Raw genomic sequence first — 24,371 nt, forward strand, 5'->3', positions numbered from 1 at the left:
AGAGGCTTCGTCAGCCGCTCACTGTACAGAGTCTACACGCTGCTGGGCTGGAGCAGCCATCAGGGGCAGCAGAGAGCCTCCAGGTGGCTGTGGGTGAACGGAGGTGAGCCGTCGCCTCAGTGAGAGTGTGTGATATTGTGAGACTGGAATCACCCGATGAGCCCAGGAAACATCACTGATGATGCGCCTCAGTGTGTCTGATGTATCAACCAGGACCAGCGTTAATGACTCACTGACCTGAGCTCCAGAGAGAAGATGATGATGATGATGATGATGATGATGATGATGATGATGATGATGATGATGTTCAGTTTAGTCTCCTGCATTTTTATCAGTGTTTTCATGAAGCTGCCAAAGTGTTTTCAGCGAGAGTGAAGGAAGAATCAGTGTGAACAGTGAGTTACTGTGTTACCCCCTAAAAATATCTCTGCAAACATTAAAACTAGAGCTGAAACAAGTAGTAGATTAATCACAACATAAATTATCAGATAATTAAACAGCAACTGTATTTTGATGATTGATAAATTAAAGTTTAATCATATTTTTGAGCAAACACATTAATCATTTCCTGGTTTCTGCTCATTAATTGTAAGGATTTGTTGCTTTTTTTTCCCTCATAAACTCAGAACCTGTTTTAACTGTGAACTGGTGTTTGGACAAATCAGGTTGTTTAAAAACATCGTTATGGGACAAAGTGAAAATAATGACTTGTCTCAGGCCAAATGATCAGTTCAGCAGATGAGAGCCTTCAAAAATAACTTTATTTATATAGGAGTTTTAAAAACAGACGTTATAATGAGCTTTACAGGAAGAAGGGAAGTGAAAAGAGATGGAGACAACTGGAGAAAATGTCGGGTCCACAGTGAAAGTTTTAATTTATTTTTCAGTGTTCAGTTGGGAAAAGGATTATGGGAAACACAGTAAATATATGTGAGTTATATGAGTTAAATGCAAATGTTGAAATCTCAGTCCTGAACCTCGAGGGAAAGTAAAACCTCCTCCTCTGGGTTGAGCTGCTGTCGTGTTTTGTGTGTCTGTGAGTTAAAGTGTGTGAAAGTGTCACATTCTTGAAGCGACAGTAACAGAGTTGCTGGAGCTGCAGCTGAAATATCTGCTGCTCTGCTCTTTCTCTGCTTCTCCTCTGTGTGAGGAAACAGCTCGGACTCAATGAGAACTTCTTCATGTCAGTTTTCATTCATCCTCTGTCGCCCTCACAGACGTGTCAGCAAACGACTGATGACACACGTTCCTCTGTGTGTGTGTGTGTGTGTGTGTGTGTGTGTGTGTGTTTTCTAGGAGTTTGAGGAAGTGAACAGCAGGTGATAAAGACAAACGCCACAAGTTTTAAACTTTGACATTAAAATTGTTTTTAGGACAAGGAAAATGTAAAAATATATTTCCATTGAACACTGAATGTATCATCACTTTATGGAACCCACCTAGCTGTTCACACATTCACCATAAGATGATAAAATATCAAATGTTGTGTTTACAACCCCCCCAGGTGTCAAGAAAAAAATCAAGCAATAGCTAATCAGTAAATGCAAACTGGTTACATCCGTGTCGCACCAACAGGGTCGCACTGGTTCCAGCTGCAGACGTCATCTGGAAAACAAACAACTTTGTGCTAGAAACAACGTGAGCACATTAGTTTAAATTCTTACCAAAATTCCACACATTTTAAGTGAGGTTTGATTGCAGACGTATAAATGATCCTACAATTACCAAGCTGTTGTATCTTGGAGTGGCCCACCTCATCTGCACCCAGGCTCCACTCTCTTTGCACAAATTTGGATTTCCTGGTCCCAGTAGCTTAGAAACATGTCGGCTGGTGTTGTTGGCTCATGTAAATAATATTAATATTTCATGTAGAACTCAGTGCAGTTCCCTCAGGAACCTGTTTTTCCCATCAAACCTCACAGCAGCTTGTTTCTCTGCAGACGCTCTGAGTGAAATGAGGTGGAAGAAAACCTGCAGTCTCTCAGGCCTCGACGCTGCTCGGTTGAGAGTCACTGTCATGGAGCGTAATCAGAACTCATTTCCACTGATTAATGAGTATTTAGAGGAGGCTGCTCACCAATGGGCTGAACCAATTGATTGGACAACCTTTGGATGATCTCTATCCATCAGCCTAATTACTGTTGCACACCACAACAAACAACTCAGGAGAAATCTTCTTCTTCCCTCTCAAAGATCTGTTTTAATAACTCGTCAACGTCACAAAAGCCTAAAAATGCTCCAGTCGTTCAGGGACTGTTACAAGATTTAGTTCAGTACAAGGATTAATAAATCAGTCGTAGATATTTGCATTAAAATATTATCATGATTCATTATCTTCTTTGATCCTTATCTTCTTTGATGCTGGGTGGAGCAGCCAAGTGAGGAGATCGGGTCGACACAGGTCTGACAGGTTTAAAGGTTCTGGAAACGATCGTCACTGCCACTAGATGTCTCACTAGACCACCAGCATCTCAGACCAGAACAAACGCTTCATCAGTCACATATCATAAACACAACAAGAGACACAACTGAATAAAGTTTCCCTGTGGACACCAGAGCCTGGTTTTGATGGTCCACTGACTGAACTGGATTTGACCCAGTGGTCCTCATGTCCAGTCCTCCTCTGCTCTGGTCCCATCTCTTTCTTTGTCAAAATCTTTTGAGATGAAAAACTGGTTTCTTCAGTGGAGGAAATTCTGGGAGGTCACTTTCACCTGAAGGCTGCACACTGCACTGTTTCAGCTCACATGTGGGCAGTGCCTGTGTGTTTAAAACGAACATCGCACTTTCTCAGACCAGTTACCAAAACAGAGAAACTCAGATTACAACACACACAGAGGTGTAGCCTCGTTCTCTGATCCACATGACTTCACTATATCTTTACACAGAAAATAGTTATCATTATTATTATTCTTCTTCTTATTATTATTATTATATTGTTTAAAATCTCATTTACAGACCTTTTAAAGTTCCATATTATAGGAAATAAAATGTACCTGGTTGAACACCAAAGTGTGGTCCTGTTCTGCTTCTCAAGAAAAGTACCTGCAAGATGGAATTTTTGTGTGTGTTATTATACCGAAGAATGTTTTATGTCCTGAAGACGAACAGTCCTGGATGAAAGCATCAGAGCAGAACAGCAAAGACAATCCTAACACCCCCCTCCCCCCAAATAATTACAATTAAAAAAAATAAATGACAATGAATTCACCTCCAAATGACAAATATGATAAATCAGAGCAGGGTTGAAATTTAACAGGAAAATCCAAACTCTAGTTTCTCATAAAGAGGATAATTTAAGTAAATATGTCATAATAATATAAATAACATGCTGTTATATGGTGAAAAGAATTGATTGGCTTCTTCATAAAAATATGACAGCTGCTTTCAGCCAATCACGTTTTCAGATTGAATCCTCAAATTCATTTAATTGAGAGAAGAGAATTCACAGTGAAGTGGAGAGTCACTGTGAGCTGCAGGTCTGTAAACATGGCAGCTGAATAATCCCTCAGCTCAGCTTTAAGCTGAACCTGATGATGGACTCAGACTCAGGTATCAGGTTTAACAGACCTGGAGGTTGTTGGTGGAGAGACAGAGGAGCAGAGGGAGAGAGTGAGGTCCAGTCTGGGGAGAGTTCACCAAAGATGAAAACATCTTGTTTCTACTGTTTCATCTTTCTGTCTGACAGGAAATCAGATTTCTGTCAGGTACAAAAAGCCTGAAACCAAGTTAAGGAGAACTGCACCATGGGAAATCTACTCAGAGAGCTTCACAGTCACAACATGAGTTAGTGGCGATGCTACTTCTGGACTGTGAGCTGTTAACTGAGAGAGACTGACGGTGCAGAGGTGTGGAGGAGATACAGCGAGGGCATCTAGTGGTGGAGGAGTGAACTGCAGGTGAGAAGAAGAGGCGGAAACAGTGGCTGACAGTGTGTGAGGAGGATGTGGAGAGAAAACGTCACAAAGCAGAAACAAGAAGCTTCAAAACAAACTTTTCCTCATCACATCGACCAGCAGAGGTTCAGTCATCAGAACCACAGAAGACACAGGAGAAGGTGTGTGAACGAAAGCGAGTGTCGACCCACTCTGACGTCACCCACTGGTTTGTGAGCTGCCGTGTTGAAGTCGCCGTCGCCATCTTGGTTTATTAAAACCAGAGGAAACCATATTTGGAGGAGAAGCAGTTAATGAATGTTCTGTGGTTTGACGCTACAGAATCTTTCCAGTCAGTTGCTCGTGAAGTATTTCATGTCCATCGATCAGCTGTGAGCTGATCGATCACTCTGACCTCAGTGACCTGTCTGCTCAACACCGAGTTTTCTTTGGTTATTTTCCTCCAGAAGTTTCACCTTTTCCTCCTCTCAACAGTTTGGTTTTCTTTCCTTCTTTTCTTACATTTACATTTTTTTTCTACAGGCCAAACGTTGTGAAACAGAAACAGTGAGATGATAAGAGGCATTGCAAGTGCTAATGCTGGTCTCCATGGAAACTGTAAAATTTTACTGCTGTAAAATCTCTTTTTCTGTAACTAACGAAATCTTTTAAGAGATTCTGTGCAACAACCTTCAGTAACTCCCTCAGCTAAGGAGAAATTCAACCTTAAGCATCATAAGTAGAAAACTTAAGGTGCTTTGTGCATGGAACTGGCCTAAAGGTCAGAGGACGTCTGGGTCAGATATTAGGTGAGAGGTCATCAGCTGAATGTGGTTGACACCCTCATGTAACACTGAACCTTCACATCAACACTTCTCTTGATCTCCAGCCTCGTTTTAAAGAATTTAAATCCAGTATCAGTGGATCTGAGCTCGTCCTCTTCCTGACACCTGATCGTTCAGGCAGCGGAACAAATCAAACCAGGTGAAGTGAACACACACAGTATCCAGCTGCTCTGCACACATGCAGGTGTTATTATTGTCGAGGAGTTTTTTAATGTTCTACAGGGATTTACAGTCCAGTTTCCACAGCGACTGAGCATCACATCAATAAGATGTAAAAATAAAATACTTGTGGTACTTGTTGTGTTGGTGCAGACCAAAAGCAGACCTGGGTCAGAGAAGCTCATGTCAGGAACTTTTTTTCCACAAACGCTGAAACATTCTGGTTTCTGCAGAATCACTTCACCTGCACAGACGCTGGTGTTTGAATCCAGAGACATGATGTCTTTTCTTCACACTGACTCCAGCTCATCAGCTCGGGCCCTCCTCCATCTCTGGATCAAATAATTACACTGTTCATTTCATAGAGCTAAATTAGCTTGGACACCTATAGTAGCATCATGACTGCAGGGAAAATGACACAGCCACCCTGTGATGGTCGGGCTCCCTCCTACAGTGGATGTGTGATTATGATTTCACTACTATACACAGGATCTTCAAGAGAACAAAGAGAACAAAAAAAGGTAACTGTAGACTCAGAAATATGTAAACTTTTAGTCTTTAGCAGTGGTAGAATGATTGATACCAGCTACTTAAAGTCGAAGCCTGTCTTAATACCAAACTGAGACGCTAACATGTAGATTCTAAGGTCTATTGATTGATGCTGTTACTGGCTGTGGAGTAAAATAAATCCAGTGTGAATGATGGAGGACAACGTCCACCGAGTGAAGAGCTACGACAGAAGAACTTCAACACAGAGAGAATTTTACCAACTTGTTTATCTAACGAAGCTCAAGTCAATCATTTTATAATAAATTTATAAAAAAATAAGACGCTGTTGTTTAACCACTACCAAACTCCGTTTCAGGTCAGTGAAAGGTTATTCAGTAACATTAAGAACTATAACACAGAATTTTGTCTTGAACCATTGAACCTTCTCTGTTTTGTTTAACCCTCTAAGTGCATGCGGCCTGTTTTGTTACCATGGAGAGATGAACTTGTTTTATGGAGTTGAGATGCTAATGAATCTGATGTTTATCTCACACAGTTTGTGTGAGGAAGTGAAGGGTTTCCGGATGTTTCTGTACTTTGTGACGGTTTATTCACATGTACTAAGACTTCGTATCGAAGGTATAAAAGCTTTGAGGTTTCTTAGTCTCTGTCAGTCCCTGTGAACCCATGAACATTAAGTCATTGACCCAGACCTGTGTTAAAGTAGCTCAACTGAGAACTGTTGTCCCCCGTCTCTGTTTGACTCTTCCTCATCTTCATCTCCTGCAGGAATTCTGCCTCACATGCTCTTTTTAAAGGCTATTTTTGCTAAGTTTTTGCTATTGCTACATAGCTAACATTAGCATTAGCAGCTGTTTACTGACCAGTCAAGAAGAAAAGCAACCCGTTTCATTTTCTTTTATTCCTATCACTTGTTTTCTTCTACTGAAGTTAGCATGCTAACCAGCTAGCCCTGCCCCTGTTGGCCTGGCTCAACTCTTTCTGATACCGAGTCACTGTAGTGTCCAGGCCGCTCAGAGGATGTATTATAATCTCTTATATCGTAAACACAAAGATGATTAAAGCTGTTGACCAGACTGTAAGTAAACAGCTGTTCATGCTAACGTTGGCTAAGTAGCAATAGCAAATATCCACAAATAGCTTCGCTGGAGGCAAAACAAAACTTTTGCTGTGATTTTCAAACGGAGAACATTTAGTTTTCAAGTTTGTTGCTGCTTTTATCTCCTTCAAACTCTGAGCAACTGCACAGGTTATGGGGTTAATGTTACTTTTCTTCCTGTCTGAAAAATCCTCTCAGGTAAACTTTTGATTGTGGGATTTTTTATTAAACGGACTGGATGTGATGTGTCCTGAACATCTGGTTCTCCATGAAGATGAAGATAAAGACAGGAATCAGGTGGTCCAGGGTTTCTTCCAGCTGTTTCCCTCCCTCTGTCACCCAGGATCTACCTCAGTGGGACTGTCAGACCCAGCAACCATTCAAATTATTATTATCATTATTGTAATTAGAAAAGGTGAGGTATCCTGTGCCCTCCCCCTCCTCTGAACAGGAGCTGCTCCCACCTCCTGCTAAATACTGGTTATTTTTAGCCTGTTGGAGAATCAAAGCAGTCGCTGTGTTTTTGTTCTGTTGCACGTTCATCACTTCAAAACCAGACTCTGCTAAAAAACATTTAGACTTGGAAAAATATCTACACTATGTTCATCTGGACTGGATGGTTTTATTGCTTGTGTAAATACAGACATGGGATAAAAATGATGAACAGCTGATGGAGGAGCTGCGGTTCATCCACAAGGAGGCAGAAGAAGAAACAAAAAAAACCAACCAGATTTACAAGCCATTTAATCTTGAATTCAGTCTTAAAATCATACAAAAGGAGTGAAAAAGGTCAGAAGGAGCCACAGTTTGACTTGTTTCAGGAATTTCATCACGAGAACAGATCTCTTCTTCTTCTTCTTCTGTTCGTAAAAGAAGTTCAGATACACCAGAATAAATAAAATATTTCACCTTCTCTCCACTGACGTGAGGGCTAAATACAAGATTAACTGACTTGCAGAGAGGTGAGTGTTTCTGGGAGGAAGGCAGAAGAAGGGAGGGATGTGAAAAAAGAGGTAAGAAAAGAAACAGAGTGAAGACGTACATGAGCTGTAATGATCCACGGTATTAGTTTTATAGGGTGTTATTAAAGCACTACAGACTAGGCGTGTGGGCTGCCCGCCGCACACTGGGCTTCATTGTCTCTAATATGCAGCGGTGCGCTACGTTAACGTGTAATAAACCTTGTACACAAACAGAAGTCCCCCCCCCGCTCCCAGCTATTACATCTGCATAGCAAAAACAAGAAGAAAAAAACAAATAAATAAAATAACAAACACACAGAAAAAAACCCCATAACTGAGCCTTCAAACCGTCTTCAACAACAACTCAAACCCTGTCTTTTTCTGTGGCTACTGTTCTTCTCCTCTAAAAGATAATACAGAAGTAGTTTTGATGCAAGACTTGTTATTATTATTACTTTTTTTTTGTTTGTTTGTTTGTGTTTTTGTTTTTTTTTTTTTAGAAAAAAAATCTGTTTCTTCTTGAAGCGCACTTCCTACTTCCTCTTGGTCCGGTGGCGGTGGTGGTGTCTGATTGGCTGGTTAGTCATCGTCATCGTCGACCACGGGGTCCGTGTCCCAGCACGTAATGTCAATCTCTGAAAACACACAATAACAAACACACACACACATAAACACAGAGAGATGTTAGCGGAGTTTATTTATCCTGTAAAGCACAACTCTTCCATTTCTGACATTTTTTTAATCGTGCAGGACACTTCTTGGTGATTTTTCACAATAAAAGCCTTGAAAGAAAGACTGCTCTTGCTCAGCATCACAGTTTATTGATCATCCTAATGTTTCCAGTCTAGACCTTGGTCAGAGGTAAACTGTGATGCTGAGTAAGAGCAGTGTGCAGGATTTACTTCTTTTCAACATTAAAGTAAAACTTTCCAACATCTGGATGTGCAAATATCTTCATCGAAACAATAAAAGCCTTGAAAACCATGAGAAGGTGACACTATGTGCAGGGAGTGTTTGGTGGTTTGATATGACTGTGTTCATACAGAACTAGGGGAACATGGGTAATTATGAAGGTGTTCCTTTAATAAAAGCACATTTAAATAAAGTTCTGCTCTTTTGGTTTTACTGAATATATTATATTCAGGTGAGTTTCTCACCTGGTGGCTTGTTATAAAAGACCGGCGCTGGTTTAGCCGAGGACTCCTCTGATTGGCCAAATTCTTCCTCCTGTGATTGGCTGAAGTACCCCTCGCTCGCCTGTGAGAACCAACAAACAGGAAGAGGGAGAGAAAACAACTGTAAACAAACAGAAAGACAGGAAACGTGTTTGTGAACGAGCTGCAGCTGCGTCCACCTGTCTCACCTGCGTCCCTTCCTTCAGCAGCGTCTCCCCATTGGTCATCAGCAGCTGTCCATCATCCAGCTCTTGCCCCTCCCCGGACGCATGCTGCAGTGCATGCTGGTAGCTGAGGGTCATCTGGTCAGAGCCCGTCACGTCCACCAGACTGGTTGGGTCATCCTCGGCGCTGGTGGCCGAGCAGAAAGTCCCGTCCATCATCTCATCGAAGCTGAGGAGGGGCTGAGGCCGGGCGCCGGTGGCGCTGGTAGCAGCGGCTGCAGCGCTGGGCAGGACGTCATCAGCAGCGTCGCCCATCAGGTCCACCAGATTGGAGGACTGGGAGGTCTGGGAGGGGTCTGCAGGAGGAGCAGAGCTGCTGTCCCACAGGTTGACCAGGCTGTCTGTCCCAGAATCCCACGCAGAGAAGCCGGAGGAGTCGCGGGCCTGCGGGGCCACGCTCTGCACGGGCTTGGTGGATGTCGACTCCTGGACCGGAGGTTTCTGCTCCTGCTTCGGCACTGAATCTGGTGTAGACAACAAACACAACACAGACGTCAGCTCCTCCAACAACAGCTGCTGCTACAGATTCTGTGTCAACTGAAAGAGTTAATTAAACAAAATAAACTTCTGATGAGTGTCGGACTGAATAATCAGCTCAGTCTGATCATCGGGCTGAACCTGAAATCTCTTTCCTCTCTTACCCCACTCGTCTCTGACGTCCTCCTCCTCCCTGTTGAGGTCCTCTTTGATGGGCGTGGTGACTATTTTGGGGATGGGCGACACGGCGGCCATGCTGCGCTCTGTGCTCGCTTCGGTGTCGTCATCATCATCCCCTGGACGGACAGAACAGCACAACAACAAAATATCACAAAGGTACAAGATCTGACAGATTTATACTCCTGACGCAGATGTGTTGAACTAACACAGAACATGAGGCTTAACTGATTCACTGTAAAACTGTAAACTTTAACCAGACTGACCACAGTAGCTCAAATACACTGATAGGATGTTTCTACACTGTGAAGCTTTCTGATTGGTCAAACAGTGTTTGTAACGATCGCAGTCACATCCTGTGTTACTTCATCACGTTAACATGCTGTCACATGACCAACGAACAGACAGATCCAGTCACCTGGATCCAGACCTCTGAACCACTGCCCACATCTCATTCACTGTTCAGATGTCTGGTGATGTTCCTCTAATGAAACAACACAGCCAATCACACTCCTCGTGGGTGGGACTAAAGCTGATCAAGCTGTGTCAGACGCCTTAAAGGGGCTTTTTATACGTTTTCTCTGCCGCCAAACGTTTCTTGCTGCGAGCAGGAGGTGGTGATTGTTGCCATCGTACGTCCTCTCAATATGTCCTCCGAGCAGCAGGTGACAGTGAGCCGCTATCAGAGAGTGGCGAGATGGGCAGGGGCTAGCTGGTTAGCGTGCTAACTTCAGTAGAAGAAAAGGCATGATAGAGACAAGAGTTAACATTGGCGTCGCTTTCCACCACTAAAGACAGCTGTTGGCGAGTAACGGAATAAAGTTTGATACTGAACTCACAAAGTTTCTTCTTGACTGGTAAATGAACAGCTGTTAATGCTAACGTTAGCTGTTAGCTAAGTTATATTTTAATGTTAGTAGATAAGAAAGTGGCAAAGTGATGGCCTGTTCTGCACGCTGTTATTTTTGAGGAACAATCTTGGTGCTTGAACGTGTATGTTTGAGGTTCAGATGTCGACCTGTGTTGATAATTAATCATTTAAAACATCAGCTAGCTTCATTTTTAGCTATGCTAATGGTATGGCTCTAGGGTTGAGTCACTCAGTTGATTGACATATCTCACCTATTACTGTAGTGACATTCACGATGCTCAGAGGATTAGTCCTAACGACTTCTGTGATCCACCAGCGGCTTTTCTGCAAAATGTCTCAACAACCCTTGGATGTATTACCACGGACTGTGGTGCAGGGCTTCATGGTCCCCAGATGATGAATCCATATGACTTTGGTAAAGCTCTGACTTTTCATTTAATAATTTCCTTATTTGTCCAGTTCTTTGGTTTATGACCAAACACGTGCAAAACTAATGACCATTCAACAACATCAGCTGTACTTCGGGTTTAGTGTTGCTCAGCTAAGGTTAGCATGTTGACATTGTACATGCAAAACATTAGCACGTTAGCCTAACAAGGCTGTAAACTGTTCACGGATGAGCGGCTTTGCTGCTTCCTCTGATTGGTGTGTTGTGTCATTTGTTTGAATAGGATGAGACAGACACTGACAGTGAGCATCTCAAGCTGAAGGTTTGAGACTCTGAAACCTTTGCTGTGTCTCAGTTCATGACAAATACGGCAACATGCAGTGCACTGTAAGTACCCAGATGATGCAAACGGTCAACTGTTGGACACTTCTTACCCTCAACGGCTGCAATCTTGGCTACGTAGAGGAATTGGAGGGACCACCAAGTTATTTTAGAACTTGTGAAAACGAGACAATCATGTTCAAATGTTGCAATGTTAATTTCCGGTAAGTGCACAACGGCAGTGCTTGACGCACTGTTCTAGTGGGTATACTGTGTACACAGTGTACTACATGTGAGCGCCTTAATGGACGTATGCAAACTGAGACACAGCGTCTTACACAGAATTAAGTGCAACACATTTGTGTTGCGATAGAATCCATGTCAGATCACGTCATGCTGCAGCCGTCCCTTCAACAGTCGCTGCTTAAAGTCCCGAATGACACTGGTGAGTACAACCCTGGCAAATCACCGAGCCCAAGACATAATCACTACACTCGGACAAGTCATTACAACGTCCACTGACAAGTCATTACTACACCATCGGTGTATGTGGACACATCACAGACGAGTCACAGCCACAGCGTTTACATCACATCCAGGAAAACGATTCATCACAGCAAACACAGCTTGTGACACGTCTTTGCAGATGTTTGATGATTTCATGCTTGTTGGAGTCAGACGTCCTGTTCAGACACCACAACAAGGAGATTTCATTCGCTTCATAAACCACAGATGAAGAACAACAGTGTCAATTTAAATGGAGAGAAACTGGGATGTGTGACACTTCACATCCAGCTCAGCAGGATCTTACATGGGTGGGTTCTCCAATTCACCTGGGGGACGAAAACCTCTGAGGGTCAAAGGACCTCACGTAGAAGAGGAGAACGTCTGAACTAAAACTCGAGAAGATGGATTTTCCATCATTACACAGGATGTAAAAACTGATCTTCTACTGATAACAGAAACCAATTTTTCACATTAAAAGAATGATTTAGAGAGAAGAGTCTCCGTGTCATTGGAAACAGGGATGAACTGGCTCTTTCTCCACCCAGCATAATGTCTGCCAGAGCACCTACAGACATGCAGGAGGACACAGTGCACACCATAAAGGTGTCTGCACGATTCTGCCCATTAACTACATTACTGCTGACCAATTTCCAAAGCATCCCAAAAGAGTTCATTGACTCTAACTTCACCTTCAGAGGTAAATATCCATGCAGACAGTCTGTGTTTGTCCAGGTTTACAGACATCTACGATTTCTAGGTCTGTTACACAACTTGCTAACACACATTGTATTTACATGGAGAAATTAAATCACCTAGAAGGAAACTGATTTTGACTGGGGTAGTGGTGCACTTCACCCTCTTGTGCTTGAAATGAGTTTTAAAGAAGCAAACACTTGGAAAAATCTTGAGGAAAAATCAACATTTGGTGTGAATAAGTGTTAGGAAGCGGCATCATTTATGTGTGTAATGTTGTTTTTTGAAGGAAGGTTGGTGACTGTAACAATTTCGTTGTGGATTTGTGGAAACTGGTCAGCAGTGCCCTCAGGTGTCTGTAGTTTGTGAGACAAAAACGTACAAAACCACCATTATGGTTTTTAATCTCAGTGATGGTTATTAAATCAGCTCCACAGACGTCGAACAGCAAACGTCCAAATTCAGTCAAATACAGGCCAACAAACAGCGACGACGACCGACGGGCGGCTCGACGACATCACATACACTCCATCGTACACAGACACTCACAGGTTGGTCAGCAGGGCAGGATTAACAACAGCAGAAGTGTGTGTGTGTGTGTGTGTGTGTGTGTGGTCCAGGATCAGAAGCATGAGATCAGAATGTGAAAGAAAAACCAGTCAGATTCCAGTTAAAGTTAAAGTTCAGCTCTTCATCCCTGAGAGAATTATAGTTATTATTATTATTTTTTACTGCAAATTTAAACCAAATAACATCAGAAATAAAAAGAATAGAAAGAGACATTCACAAAAAGAATTTGACATCAGCAGTCGACTGGACGACATCTAAAGGATGAAGACTGAGGGGACGACAGACTCGACATCCATCACACAAACCAACAACAGCTTTATGGTTCATAAAGGATATTTTATCATTTAGCTCAGTTAGTGAGATGCTAATGTAAGTGTTAGCTTGTTAGGTTATTAGCAAGGAAGGTTGTAAGTGCACAAGTTAAAGGAAAGGTGCGCCAGAAGACAGGTTCCATGTAGTGATAGGTAAAAAAGGTTGTGGCTCTGAACCTCTCTCCTGATTGGTTGATTGTTTTCCAAATGATCCAATTAAAATGTAGCAGATTACAGGTAAACACTCAGAGAAACCAAATCCTAAAAGGTTGGATGGTGGGTCCAGGTGGGTGGGGCCTGGGGCGTGGCTGAGGGCAGTGACTGTTTTGTTGTGACATCACAAAGTTCCAGAAGTCCTGACGGCTGGTTTTAAGGCTCAGTTTCTGAATACAGGCTGTGTGCATTTCTCTGTGGACTGAGGCTTTGATACTTTCACAGTATTAATATAGAACCTAGACCTGCTTTATAATCACAAACACATGGACATCTACCTTTAGACTAGATGGAGCTTTAATGTTTTTAATGTACCGACACTGATAGCATTCACGCTACAAATACACACAAAGTCCAAGTTTGTTCATCTTTTCTAAACTGATATTTTCAAAGATTTTTTCTCTTTTTTTACTAAAGTTATTGCAGTTGTTTGATTTTTAGTGTTTTATAAAGTTGAACTGTTGCTGTTCTTACAAAACTGAAATTTACAGATGCTGAAATAGCTGCAGCTAAAGAATAAAAAAAAGGTGTTATTCTGCTTTTTTCTTACTGTCAACAAATCCCATTAAAGACCAAAACCAACAGTGTGTTCATCTGTCTCTCATCTGTTTCGAGCCCATTGCTTCCGACTGAAAATGTGAATCTCACAAAATATAAAGTAAAAAAAAAACATCTGCTCACTGTGGCTTTTTAACAAACAGGGGAACTTGGTGCATTTGTTGTGAAGAGTTTTATCAGGATTTGTTTGTAGCAGATGTTCACTGTTGGTTTGGCTCTGCATCCGTTTACAAGAAGAAAAATATCCCTGTAGAATATTTCCACAAGACTGAGAGGTAACTACTTTAAATGATGACATGAAGAAGTCAGGTAAAAGTTAGGGTGGTTCAGTGTCGGGGGGCAGTGGGGGCAGGGCTGAGGGGTGAAATCGACAGGGGTTGGTGCTTTTCGGGGGGTGGTACGCAGATATGTGGGGTGTGAGAGTGTGTGTGAGCAACGTGGATCGGATGATGGAAATGAACTGATAGAAGGTGAGATGATGAAACTGCACATGGACTGAAAAAGTGCAATGAGAGCAGAGGTTTCATCTTTAATACGAGTCCTTCGCTGAGTCTCTCAACACAGATGGTGCAGGAGATTTTTTTTTTGTTGATTTGAACTGGAAACAAAATACAAATACTCTAAAAAAAAAAAGTCTCATCTGGTCAAGGCCCTAAATACCTTGTCTGTTCCTTTAACTGCTGTTTCTGGTTAACTAATAAAAATACACACCTACATACAGTGGCCCCGAGAGCTCAACACACAGAAAACACAGGCAAATAGACAAAACATGAATAAATCCAGAAAACAATCATCAATTTGACAACATGTGCTGCAGATTTGCAGTTGCAAGTTGCAGTGCTTTGAGCTCTCAGGGCCACCGTACCTGCAACTAAATCTGAACCTTACATCAGAACTAGATGATTGGCTCGTAAACTTGGTAAAACTCTGAGTGTGTTGAAGTGTACACTAGTATCCCGTCATGATCAGGTATCAGGTTTAGATGAATGTAAACATGAGATCCTGGTTTCTGACCTCAGGTTTCTGATCAGTCGACAAAATCTGGATCTCTCAGAGACTGAGATAATGTTAGAATCATGTAGATGATGGAGGATCAATTATAAAGATTATAAGTGATCAAAAGGACACGTGTGAACATGTAAACGTGCTCTGTGTCGTGAGAGACTAGTTAACTGCTCTTATTTTGAAGTCACGTGCAGTAACTGCTCTTATTTTGACGTCACATGCAGTTTCATCCTCTATCTTCGTCATTTCCAGCATCCAGGGGGTGCCGGAGGGGGTTAATGACTGGGGTGGGGAGGGGTTGTTCGGATGTCCGTCCGTCTGTTTCTTCTTCTTCTTCTGTTTATCAGTTATGTGCTGTACCTACCGGCTGCAGCAGCGGGCTGCGTCCGTGCATGTGGTGGGGTGCGGAGGGGCGACACGCCCCGGGGCGGGGGAGGTGGACTGGGGCTGCTGGGACTGTGCTGCTGCCTCAAGAACGGGCTGTCCAAACGGCCTGGCGGTCAGGACGACAAAGATGCCACACACACACACCCGAAGATGAAGACACACACACACACACACGAATGACAAGGACACGAAGCGACGCACCAGGACAGAGAGATGTGGGGAAGATGGAAGAGACAGGAAGACAAGACAAATGGAAAACAAGAGAGGGAGGGAGGCAGAGGGAAGAGAGGAGAGGTCAGAGTTCATCCCCAGAAGAAACGTGAGGAGCAGAGGAGGATGGAGGAGTCAAAGAGGAGAGAGTGATCAAACAAAGGAAGAAGTGAGTGAAAGAGGAAGGAACGAGGATGGTGAACACAAATGTGACAGAGGAAAATCCCCAGAGACAGAAAGAAAGAAAAAAGAAAGAGAGAGAAGTGTTAGTGTGAGAACGAGCAGCTGGAGGGTTTTTATCCTCAGGTCTCCAACGTCTGAAGATTAAATCCCACAAAAGAAGAACAAGGTTCAGAGCCTCTGACAGCTGAAGTGACCAGACCACACTGTTCCTCTGTGTGTCAGGAAATAATAACGATGCTGCAGGAGTGAGCAGCAGTGTGTTTTCATACAGGGACACAACTTCAATCACCTCCAAGGTGCAGAAACTATCTGAAGAGGCCAAAACTCCAGCTACAGACCAACATTTGCAGCCTGAGAAGCCAAACTCTGGGGAAAACTGTGCATCAGCCTTGCTGCTGCTTGAGGAGCTGAACTGAGCCCACGGGAGAAACATGACAGTGGCTTTAATAAGTGAATCAACTAAATGACAGCTGACAGTCAGAGGACACTGGTCGAGGAGCTCCGAGGACAAAAATACATGTTTAAAATAAGATAAGTGGAGAAATTAGCATTTTAGCTTCTGCAGTTGTCTCTGACTGAGACGGTTTAAATTTATGGTAAATCGTCATAAATGTGAATCTGTTTGTTTTGTTGTTGCCTGAGTTGTAACTTGTCTTTGCTGCCTGATCTTTAGCTTCACTGTGTTTTTAACTCTGCGTCAGTGAGTGAGTGAGTGCAGCCTCCTGTCAAACTGAAAGTGAAGCAGTGAGGCTGCAAAATCACTGAGAGTATAATCTCTGTTTCACAGGGTCACGACAAACACGGAAACACTGCAGACAAACAACGCACAACAGTATAGATATAAAAATCCAAAGCACATAAAAACACTTAAAGGGGGAGAATTAGTCACATGAGGCTTCCAGCTGTGAGCAGAGAGGCTGAGGTGGTTTCACAGCAGAGGCTCCTTCATGGGGAGAGTCCAGAGAGTCCGGACTGAACCTCGTCAGTCAGATAATAACAGGAGCTGTTTTTTTTTTTTTCCTGATTTAGTTTCTGTCACGACCTTTTCTACATGAATTTAGGAGGAAAAGCTCTTAAATCCGTTCGGTTCGTGGGGTTTCTGAGGATGGATCGTGGTCTGTGAAGCATAAAAACATTTTCTGTCCTGTTTTAAAACCTTTTAAAGACCCTGGACCTGAAGATGAGCACAGCTTTCTTTCTCCCAAGTTCAGACGTCTGCTCAGCTGATGAGCGGCGCCTACCTGAGCTTTCACACTAATGTATAATACATTAGTAGAAAACTCTTAATGGAAAGTAGCCCCTTCTCTTCCTTGTCACCTCCGACAGGTCCTCTCTCCTCTGTCAATCCTACTTTACCTTTATAAAATAAAATCCCATCTTTTCTGTGCTGTGTTCAGTGAGTTTCCAGCTCTACGTTAAACCTGATCCCAGAGACAGACTGAGGGTGTTTACCGGTCCTGTGGACGGAGACGGGTGAGGTGTCCACGCTGATGGTCATGGCTCTCTCCTTCTGCTTGAAGAACTCTCGGGGGTTTCCCGAGCGCTGAGCGATGATGGCCTTCGCCTCCTGACAACACAGAGACGCACAGATGGATGAAGAGCGAACAGGTTTCTGTGTTTTCAGCTGAAGAGTTCACAGCTGCAGACTCACCTCCACCTCAGACTCCTTCTTGTCCAGGTTCAGGTCTTCGATGCTCGCCTCTGCTGCCTGCACAGAAGAAGAACACAGGTGAAGATGCAGTGACTCAACGGCTCAAAGCTAAACCAGGAGACGATCCAGCAGACCTCACGAGTCCAGACTCCTCTTACACATCACCACCAGCGAGGGGCGGCAGAGACTGTTCCTACCACGTCACCCCCCAGACATCGCCCAGGCTGACAGAGCAGGACCAGGGACTGAGCATCCAGGCTCTGTCGCTCTGTTCTCTTTCTGCTTAAAGCAGCCATGACACATTTCTTCATTAAACCTTTGTCATTTATTGGTGTGCGTGTTTTCCTGTCTTTTATCTGCACGTTGACAGATGTGTTGTTGCAGCGTCGTCACCCCTGCTCTCCTGTTAGTGACTCCAGTGAAGCATTGTGGTTCCTCAGGGTGTGTGATGTTTTAATTCATCCGAACAGGCGGCCGAGTTGTTGACCACCTGCTGGTTTGGTCCCGTCTTTGTTCCTCAGCACAAAGAATTACCCAGAGTTCTTTGAGCAAAGCGAACAATCAGCTGAACATGTGTGAACGAGTTTAAGAAAATGAGCTGAAGGATCACGACTCAGCAGGAAGCTGATTACAGGACGCCCTAATGGTTTTATGTCTGCCAGTGAAAATGAACCACACACACTCACACACTCACACACACACACACACACACTCACACACACTCACACATTAATGGACTTTACATTTCTGTAAATCACACACAGTGAATAATCACGCTTTTCAAAAACAAACCCCACTGACAGACAAATTGGATTCGTGTTGCTGCGAGACAAAACCCAGAGGCGTCTTCACGGTCATTTGGGACGGACGGGGGGGTGGGGGTGGGGGCATGGGGGGGTGATTTGAGGGGTGGGGAGAGGAGAAGTAGAAATAATGGCATCAGCTAAAAAAAAAAAAATACACAGGTTGTAGAAACTAGACCAACACACAGAGCTGGACACCTGAGACTCAGGTGTGTCAGTTCCAACCTGAACAACCATCAACCCACTGACACGCTTGGTTGTCATGGTTACAATAATAAACACATGGAATGTACCCAGAGCTGCGTACCTACCTTTGTTGCCATGGTTACTATAACAGTCATGGCTCGGCTAGGTTTAGGAAAAGATGGTGATTTGATTTAAAATAAGTTCTTCCTCAACATTAGACGATCTTCGTTGCCATGGTTACAATAATAACAACGAACGGTCGTGGATAATAGAGACAGACTGAACAGAAAGTAGAAACTTACCATGGTGGTCTGGTTCCGCAACCTCTCTCTGGCCTCTTCCTCCTCCTGCAGCTTCTTCCTGTTTCTCACACACAAACACTGTGATTAGACGACACTGAACATACATGTGACCTGGGTTATACCTGGAACCCCCCCCCCCGAAGTGACCAGTGTAGACATGAACAGAAGCCGCACAGTTTAACCTGGTTTCACATCATCATCATCATCAGAAAGTGACGTGAACATGTGTCGAACCCAAACCAGAGTCCAGTTTCCTCAAAAACTCTGATCTCAGGTGGATCCTTAGTCCTGAAGAGAGGCTCAGATCCTCTCTTCTGATTGGCTGACTGACCTGTTGTTACTAGAGCTCCAGAGAGAAGCCTGAGAGAGATCAGAATCAGAATCAGAATCAATTTTATTGCCAAGTATGTTTCACATACAAGGAATTTGTTCTGGTGATTGGTGCAGTTAGAGGTTCTCGGAGGTTCTTGGTAAACAACAGGTTTACACAGTTTTAGTTTCTGCCTGTATGTGGGAATCAGGTGGACCATGACATGGTCAGAGTGGCCCAGTGCAGCCCGGGGGAGAAGATGTAAAACTACACTGAGATGGTTTTTGGTTCTTAAAGCTACAAATAAATCTTCTGATGGAGAACCTCAGCCTCGTTTCCTGAAAACATCTCAACACTGAGGTGATCCTGAATCCTTCAGATAAAACACAGGAGAAGTTAAAATCTGGAGCTTTAAATATTTTCTGTCACTGTCCTCAGGTCTGAGGCTTCGTCTGATGCTGCTGGCTCTGTTTTTGTTTCAGTGGGTTCCTCACATGGATTTCAGGATCACCTCAGTGTTGAGATGTTTTCAGGAAACGAGGCTGAGGTCACTTTAAGAGTCAGGATTCTGTTTCACTACATTTGCAACAAGAGAAAATTTTCTCTTTTGCTAATTTTGACTCGTTTTACTAATAAAAACTAACATCACACCTGCAGCACCTGCAGGACTCAGACGTTTGTCTGCTATTTACTGTATGATTGGAGGTTCTGTCTGAAGCTCCCACGCCTCGGGGGCGTCGCCTGCCACGCCCTCCACCTCCAGCTCTGCCTCTCCCTGGCCTGATGCCACCCCCTGAGTGGCCCTCTCCCCTCTCTCTCTCTCTGTGTGTGTGTGTGTGTGTGTGTGTGTGTGTGTGTGTGTGTGTGTGTGTGTGTGTGTGTGTGTGTGTGTGTGATTGCCTGCAGGTGTGCCACAGTCGGAGCAGAGCCCCCACCAGCTGCACCTCCTCCTGTAATCAGGACTTCTACAAATACCCAGCTCTGCCTCCAGCTCTCTGCTGAGCCTGCAGCTGCTCCTGACCAGCTCCCGCTCTCCTCATTTGGTCCCTGTGACTCGTCCTTGTCCTCGTCCTCGTCCTCGTCTCTGTTTACCTCGAAGTCACGTCCTGTTTGGACTCTGACCCCCGTCTCTGCCTCTGGACCTGCTCGCTCCAACCTTCACTGCCCCTGCTTCAGTCCCTGACACCCAGCTCCAGTTGAACCCACTCTCTGTTACCCGTCTACCCCTGTGCTGTGCAGTTAGCGTCTTTAACTTGATTCTGCCTCCTCATCTGTTAATGTCCAGGTCCTGGTTGTGCAGATGTTTTGTTCCTGAAACAGATGTTTATCGGTGTGGCCTCACCTGTGCTCCTCGATCTGCTGCTCCCTCTCGCGGTACCTCTTCTCTCGGTTCTCCTGCTCTTGCCTCTCCAGCTCCATTCGCTCCTCCTCGAAGCGCTGCCGCTCCTCCGCCGCCTTCCTCCTCTCCTCCTCCTTCCTCAGCTCCTCCTCACGCTGGGGAGCGAACACAGACAGATGAGACTGAGCTGAAATGAGGTTCAGTTTACAAAGATACAAACCAGTGACAAGTAAAAAACCTTCACATTTATGAAGAACTGTCTTTTCTTTTTCTTGATGAATGACTGAACAGTTATTGATTATGTGTTGATGGATAAACGTAGATCTGATGTGGACGCAGTCTCTGCAGCAGTGAAGGTGACTCCAGTGAGCGCCCTGCAGCTGGATGAGGCGCGCTGTCGTTACGAGTTTAGTCTAAAACAGCTGGAGGACACAACGACATCGGACTCTGTCCTTCACTCAAACACTCTGAGATTTACACGAGCTACAGTTGGTTTATCTGGGAGCTGTAGTTTCCCAGAGGAGAGTTAGATGTTTGGACTGATACCAATCTCAGCAGCTGTTAGCTTAGCTTAGCATTAGGACTGAAAACAGGGGAAACAGCACCTGTGAAGCTCATTAATGAACATGCCCTTTACTCCATATTAAAACAGGTGTAAACAAACATGATATAAATAATTTAGTGAGCTATAGACGAGCCAGGCCGACTGTTTCCAGCAGCTCAGTATTTATACAGACGTCAGATTGGTGCTGAGCTCGTCCCCTAATGTAAAAATTAGACTTTAAACTGAGCCACTGAGAATAAACAAGTGGTTAATGATGATAAATGAAAGTTTCCTATGAGCTGTTATTAACAACCATCAAAAACAGATGTAGATGAGGCCTGAAGTTCATGAATAATTTACGTGTTAATCTTAAAGATCATGGGAAACTTTAACATTAGTGTGAGGAAAACAAAGGTGAACATCATCATTGTTCACACACCAACTTCCTGCTTCAGCTTTGACCTAATGTGCTTCCTGTGGCTGTGTCCGCAGATTATTGGAGAAACGTGTTTACTTTCAGTTTTAAAGCAGTTTTAAACACAATGTTACAAAACTGCAGAAATAAGTTTTAATAAACCAGAATTTTTCTTTTTTCGACTGATGCAGGATTAAACTTTCTGTCACTTCCTCTTTGTCTCACTCATCGTCTCCCTCTTTTTCCTCCTGCTTCTTCTTTGTTTTCTCCTCCACTCCCTCCCTCCCTCCCTCCCTCCTCCTCCTCTTCCTGTTTTCCACACGTACCTTGGCCTGCTCCCAGAACTCCTCTCTATTGATTTTCTTCATCTCCACCTCTGCGTTGGTCTTCTCGTACACCGTGCCCTGCAGGAGAAAAAAGTTTAAAGGTGTTTCTCTCTTCCTGAGTTACTGTGTTGAATAATGACCAGAGGTGTTTCTGCAGAACATTATGATGTCACAGTGAAGTTGACCTTTGACCTTTTGGGCATAAAAGGTCATATTTCATTTTATCCTCAGACATTTCGAGTTAAATAAAATTGCTAAGTTATGGCCAAAAAATATGTTTTGTGAGGTCACAGTGACCTAGACCTTTGACCTTTTGATGAAAGCTAATCAGTTCTTGAGTCCAAGTGAATATTTGTGTTCATGAGGACGAGACGGGGACTATTTTCTTCAGTGGATTAATCCACATTAGGTGATTTCTGGTAAAGTGTGTGTGTGTGTGTGTGTCTGTCTTCATACCACCTCTCCATGCTCTTCTTCTCGGGTTCTCAGGCGGCTCAGGACCGGACTCGCCACCGCCGCTGTCCCGTTGGTCAGCCGCTGCCCGATGGCTGACGGGTCGATGTCGTCCAGACTGCTGGCGTTGACGGTGACCTCCACCCCCTGAAGAGACGGAGGAAAACCTGATGATCAATTCTGACTAAACCTCTGATTAAACTGTTTCATTCAATACAAAACTCCTACTAGATTTTATCCAATTTAATTTTCTGCTAAATTTAATAAGATTTATCAGGAGAATAGTTTTTAACATTCAATGATCATTGCACATATAATAGATTAGATGTTGGTGGTTATATCAATAAAGACGTGTGTGTGTGTGTGTGTGTGTGTGTGTGTGTGTGTGTGTGTGTGTGTGTGTGTGTGTCATACTCACACCTGTACACCTGGCTGAATGTGTATTTTTGGATTTGTGGAGTAGATAAAAAGATCAAGATTAAAGTAGAGGTGGCGTGTGTGTGTGTGTGTGTGTTGAAGTGTCATTATTCTAAGTGGCAGTTCTGTCTCCCACACAGACTTCACCACACACACACACACACTCGGTGGGTGAGAGGATCGTCATTCAGCTCAGAGCTCTCATCACACAGAGATTACTTTAAAAGTGGTGGTATTAGTCATGCACTGTAACACACACACACACTCTCACACACACACACACACACACACACTCCTGTTCATCCTCTTTGATCCTCCTACAGGTTTAATTCTTTTGGATGAAAACAGATGAATTGTATCACGTACAAAAACATTTTGTACAATTTACAAAAACTGATGATGATGGTGATGATTGAACATCATCTCTCAGTAAATAAACAGGTTGAATAGAGGTTGGTCCCTGAAGGTGTCGTGGTCGGTCTGACCTGGAAGAAGTCTGCGATGGTGGCGACGTGACTCGCACAAGCACACTTCCTGGCATCCGGCACGTCTTCCCCGACCTGAGAGAGAGAGAGAGAGAGAGAGAGAGAGAGAAACTAAACACAACTAGAAAAAGGAAGGGAAGAGGAGCGACGGCCTGAATCCTTAATCCAAAATGTCTTCTTTTTTCTTTTTAAATGTTCAAATCCAGGAGGACAGCTTCCTTTGTGGGGGCCTCATTAGGGCCTTTGTGTGGAGCCGTGGTCATGAGACGGTTGTGTTACGACAGGCTGGATGTGATTCAGTAATCACAGCTCATTCAGACGACACAATGCAAACACAGTGAGCAGCTATTAAAGAGAGAAAGAAGCAGGAAGATGAATTCAGAGCAATTTATCTCTCAATAACGAAATCTAACCGCCCTGTGTGTGTGTGTGTGTGTGTGTGTGTGTGTGTGTGTGTGTGTGTGTCAGCTGGATACAGTTTGAATGTTTTTGCATATATAAAGAGGATGTGGTTCATGTAGGAAGTGTTCTTTGTGCACTTTTTTCAGCCCACTTTTGGCACGGTCCAGCCTGGTTTGGCCCGGTCCAGCCTGGTTTGGCCTGGGCTGCCACGCTCTGACTGTTAGTGCTGCTGTGTTATATTATGATGGACTCCTCTGGCTCTACTCCCAGCCTCATTTAACCAGCAAATGTCTCTTTGTCTCTCTGAACCTCCAGTCACTGTAATTACCAGATCTCTGTCGCTTTCTGTTTTTTCTCTTTTCATTCATCCCTGAATGAAAAGAGAAAAAAACATTTTATGTACAACTAAAACCTGATGATGGTCTTTATTCAAAAATGACCTCATTATGTTAAGAACCATATCTGACCATACTGAACATATCTGCAGAAACTTGACTGATACTTATTTGTATTTTTATCATATCTGCTCACATATTTGATCCTCTGATGTTTGATCTCTGTGGTTCTGTTGAGTCTCACAGCAAAGGTTAAATATAGAAAAGTCAACAGTGACATAAATTATCCAATTTAACCAAATGTACCAGTTTTAATTCAGCTAAATAACAATCTCTCTTTAACTGAAGTGCTTTTGTTGCCAAAACCTGACGATAACATGCAGGATGTTTCTGTATGAAACCTGATCCAGGTTCTGTGAGTCTGAACAGAACCAGAGAACAGTTCAGTGATGCTGGAGGTGGAGACTGTTCTGCAGAAAACAAGCACGTCTGAACTTTTTACAACAACTTTAACAACATCCTCTTTACGTTAATAGAAAATATGATCAGTCTCCCACAAAACGTTTCTGCTGCTGTAAATTATTTGTATGTAAATTTAATTTCCAGGAGACAGAGTTGAAAAAATTGTGTCACAGGGAAACATTTTTCCAGTAATTATGTTTCCATCCAAATGTAAATAGTAA

General features: G+C 43.5%; 1 protein-coding gene across 7 annotated transcripts in view; it reads right to left on the minus strand.

Annotated features, from left to right (window-relative positions):
- Positions 1 to 7,215: 7,215 nt before the first annotated feature.
- The window catches only part of dbn1 (drebrin 1), a 94,504-nt gene continuing 77,348 nt past the window's right edge, over positions 7,216 to 24,371 (minus strand). Inside the window, exons 4-15 of one of the 7 annotated variants that reach the window (XM_071505878.1) lie at positions 22,952 to 23,026; positions 22,053 to 22,196; positions 21,597 to 21,674; positions 20,315 to 20,466; positions 18,663 to 18,720; positions 17,372 to 17,428; positions 17,173 to 17,287; positions 15,305 to 15,433; positions 9,491 to 9,598; positions 8,814 to 9,313; positions 8,608 to 8,707; positions 7,216 to 8,085 (exon numbers count right to left, since the gene is read on the minus strand). In XM_071505878.1, the coding sequence (XP_071361979.1) occupies positions 8,030 to 8,085; positions 8,608 to 8,707; positions 8,814 to 9,313; positions 9,491 to 9,598; positions 15,305 to 15,433; positions 17,173 to 17,287; positions 17,372 to 17,428; positions 18,663 to 18,720; positions 20,315 to 20,466; positions 21,597 to 21,674; positions 22,053 to 22,196; positions 22,952 to 23,026 (1,572 nt within the window). In that variant the 3' untranslated portion in view covers positions 7,216 to 8,029. Of the gene's footprint in view, positions 8,086 to 8,607; positions 8,708 to 8,813; positions 9,314 to 9,490; positions 9,623 to 15,304; positions 15,434 to 17,172; positions 17,288 to 17,371; positions 17,429 to 18,662; positions 18,721 to 20,314; positions 20,467 to 21,596; positions 21,675 to 22,052; positions 22,197 to 22,951; positions 23,027 to 24,371 lie in introns of all 7 variants that reach the window. The other 6 variants (XM_071505876.1, XM_071505875.1, XM_071505879.1 and 3 more) reach the window with 6 other exon arrangements.

This window comes from Trachinotus anak, unplaced genomic scaffold (assembly GCF_046630095.1).
Source record: "Trachinotus anak isolate AG129_WGS33_773 ecotype Australia unplaced genomic scaffold, CSIRO_AGI_Tana_v1 ptg000020l, whole genome shotgun sequence".
NCBI classification, from domain to species: Eukaryota; Metazoa; Chordata; class Actinopteri; order Carangiformes; family Carangidae; genus Trachinotus; species Trachinotus anak.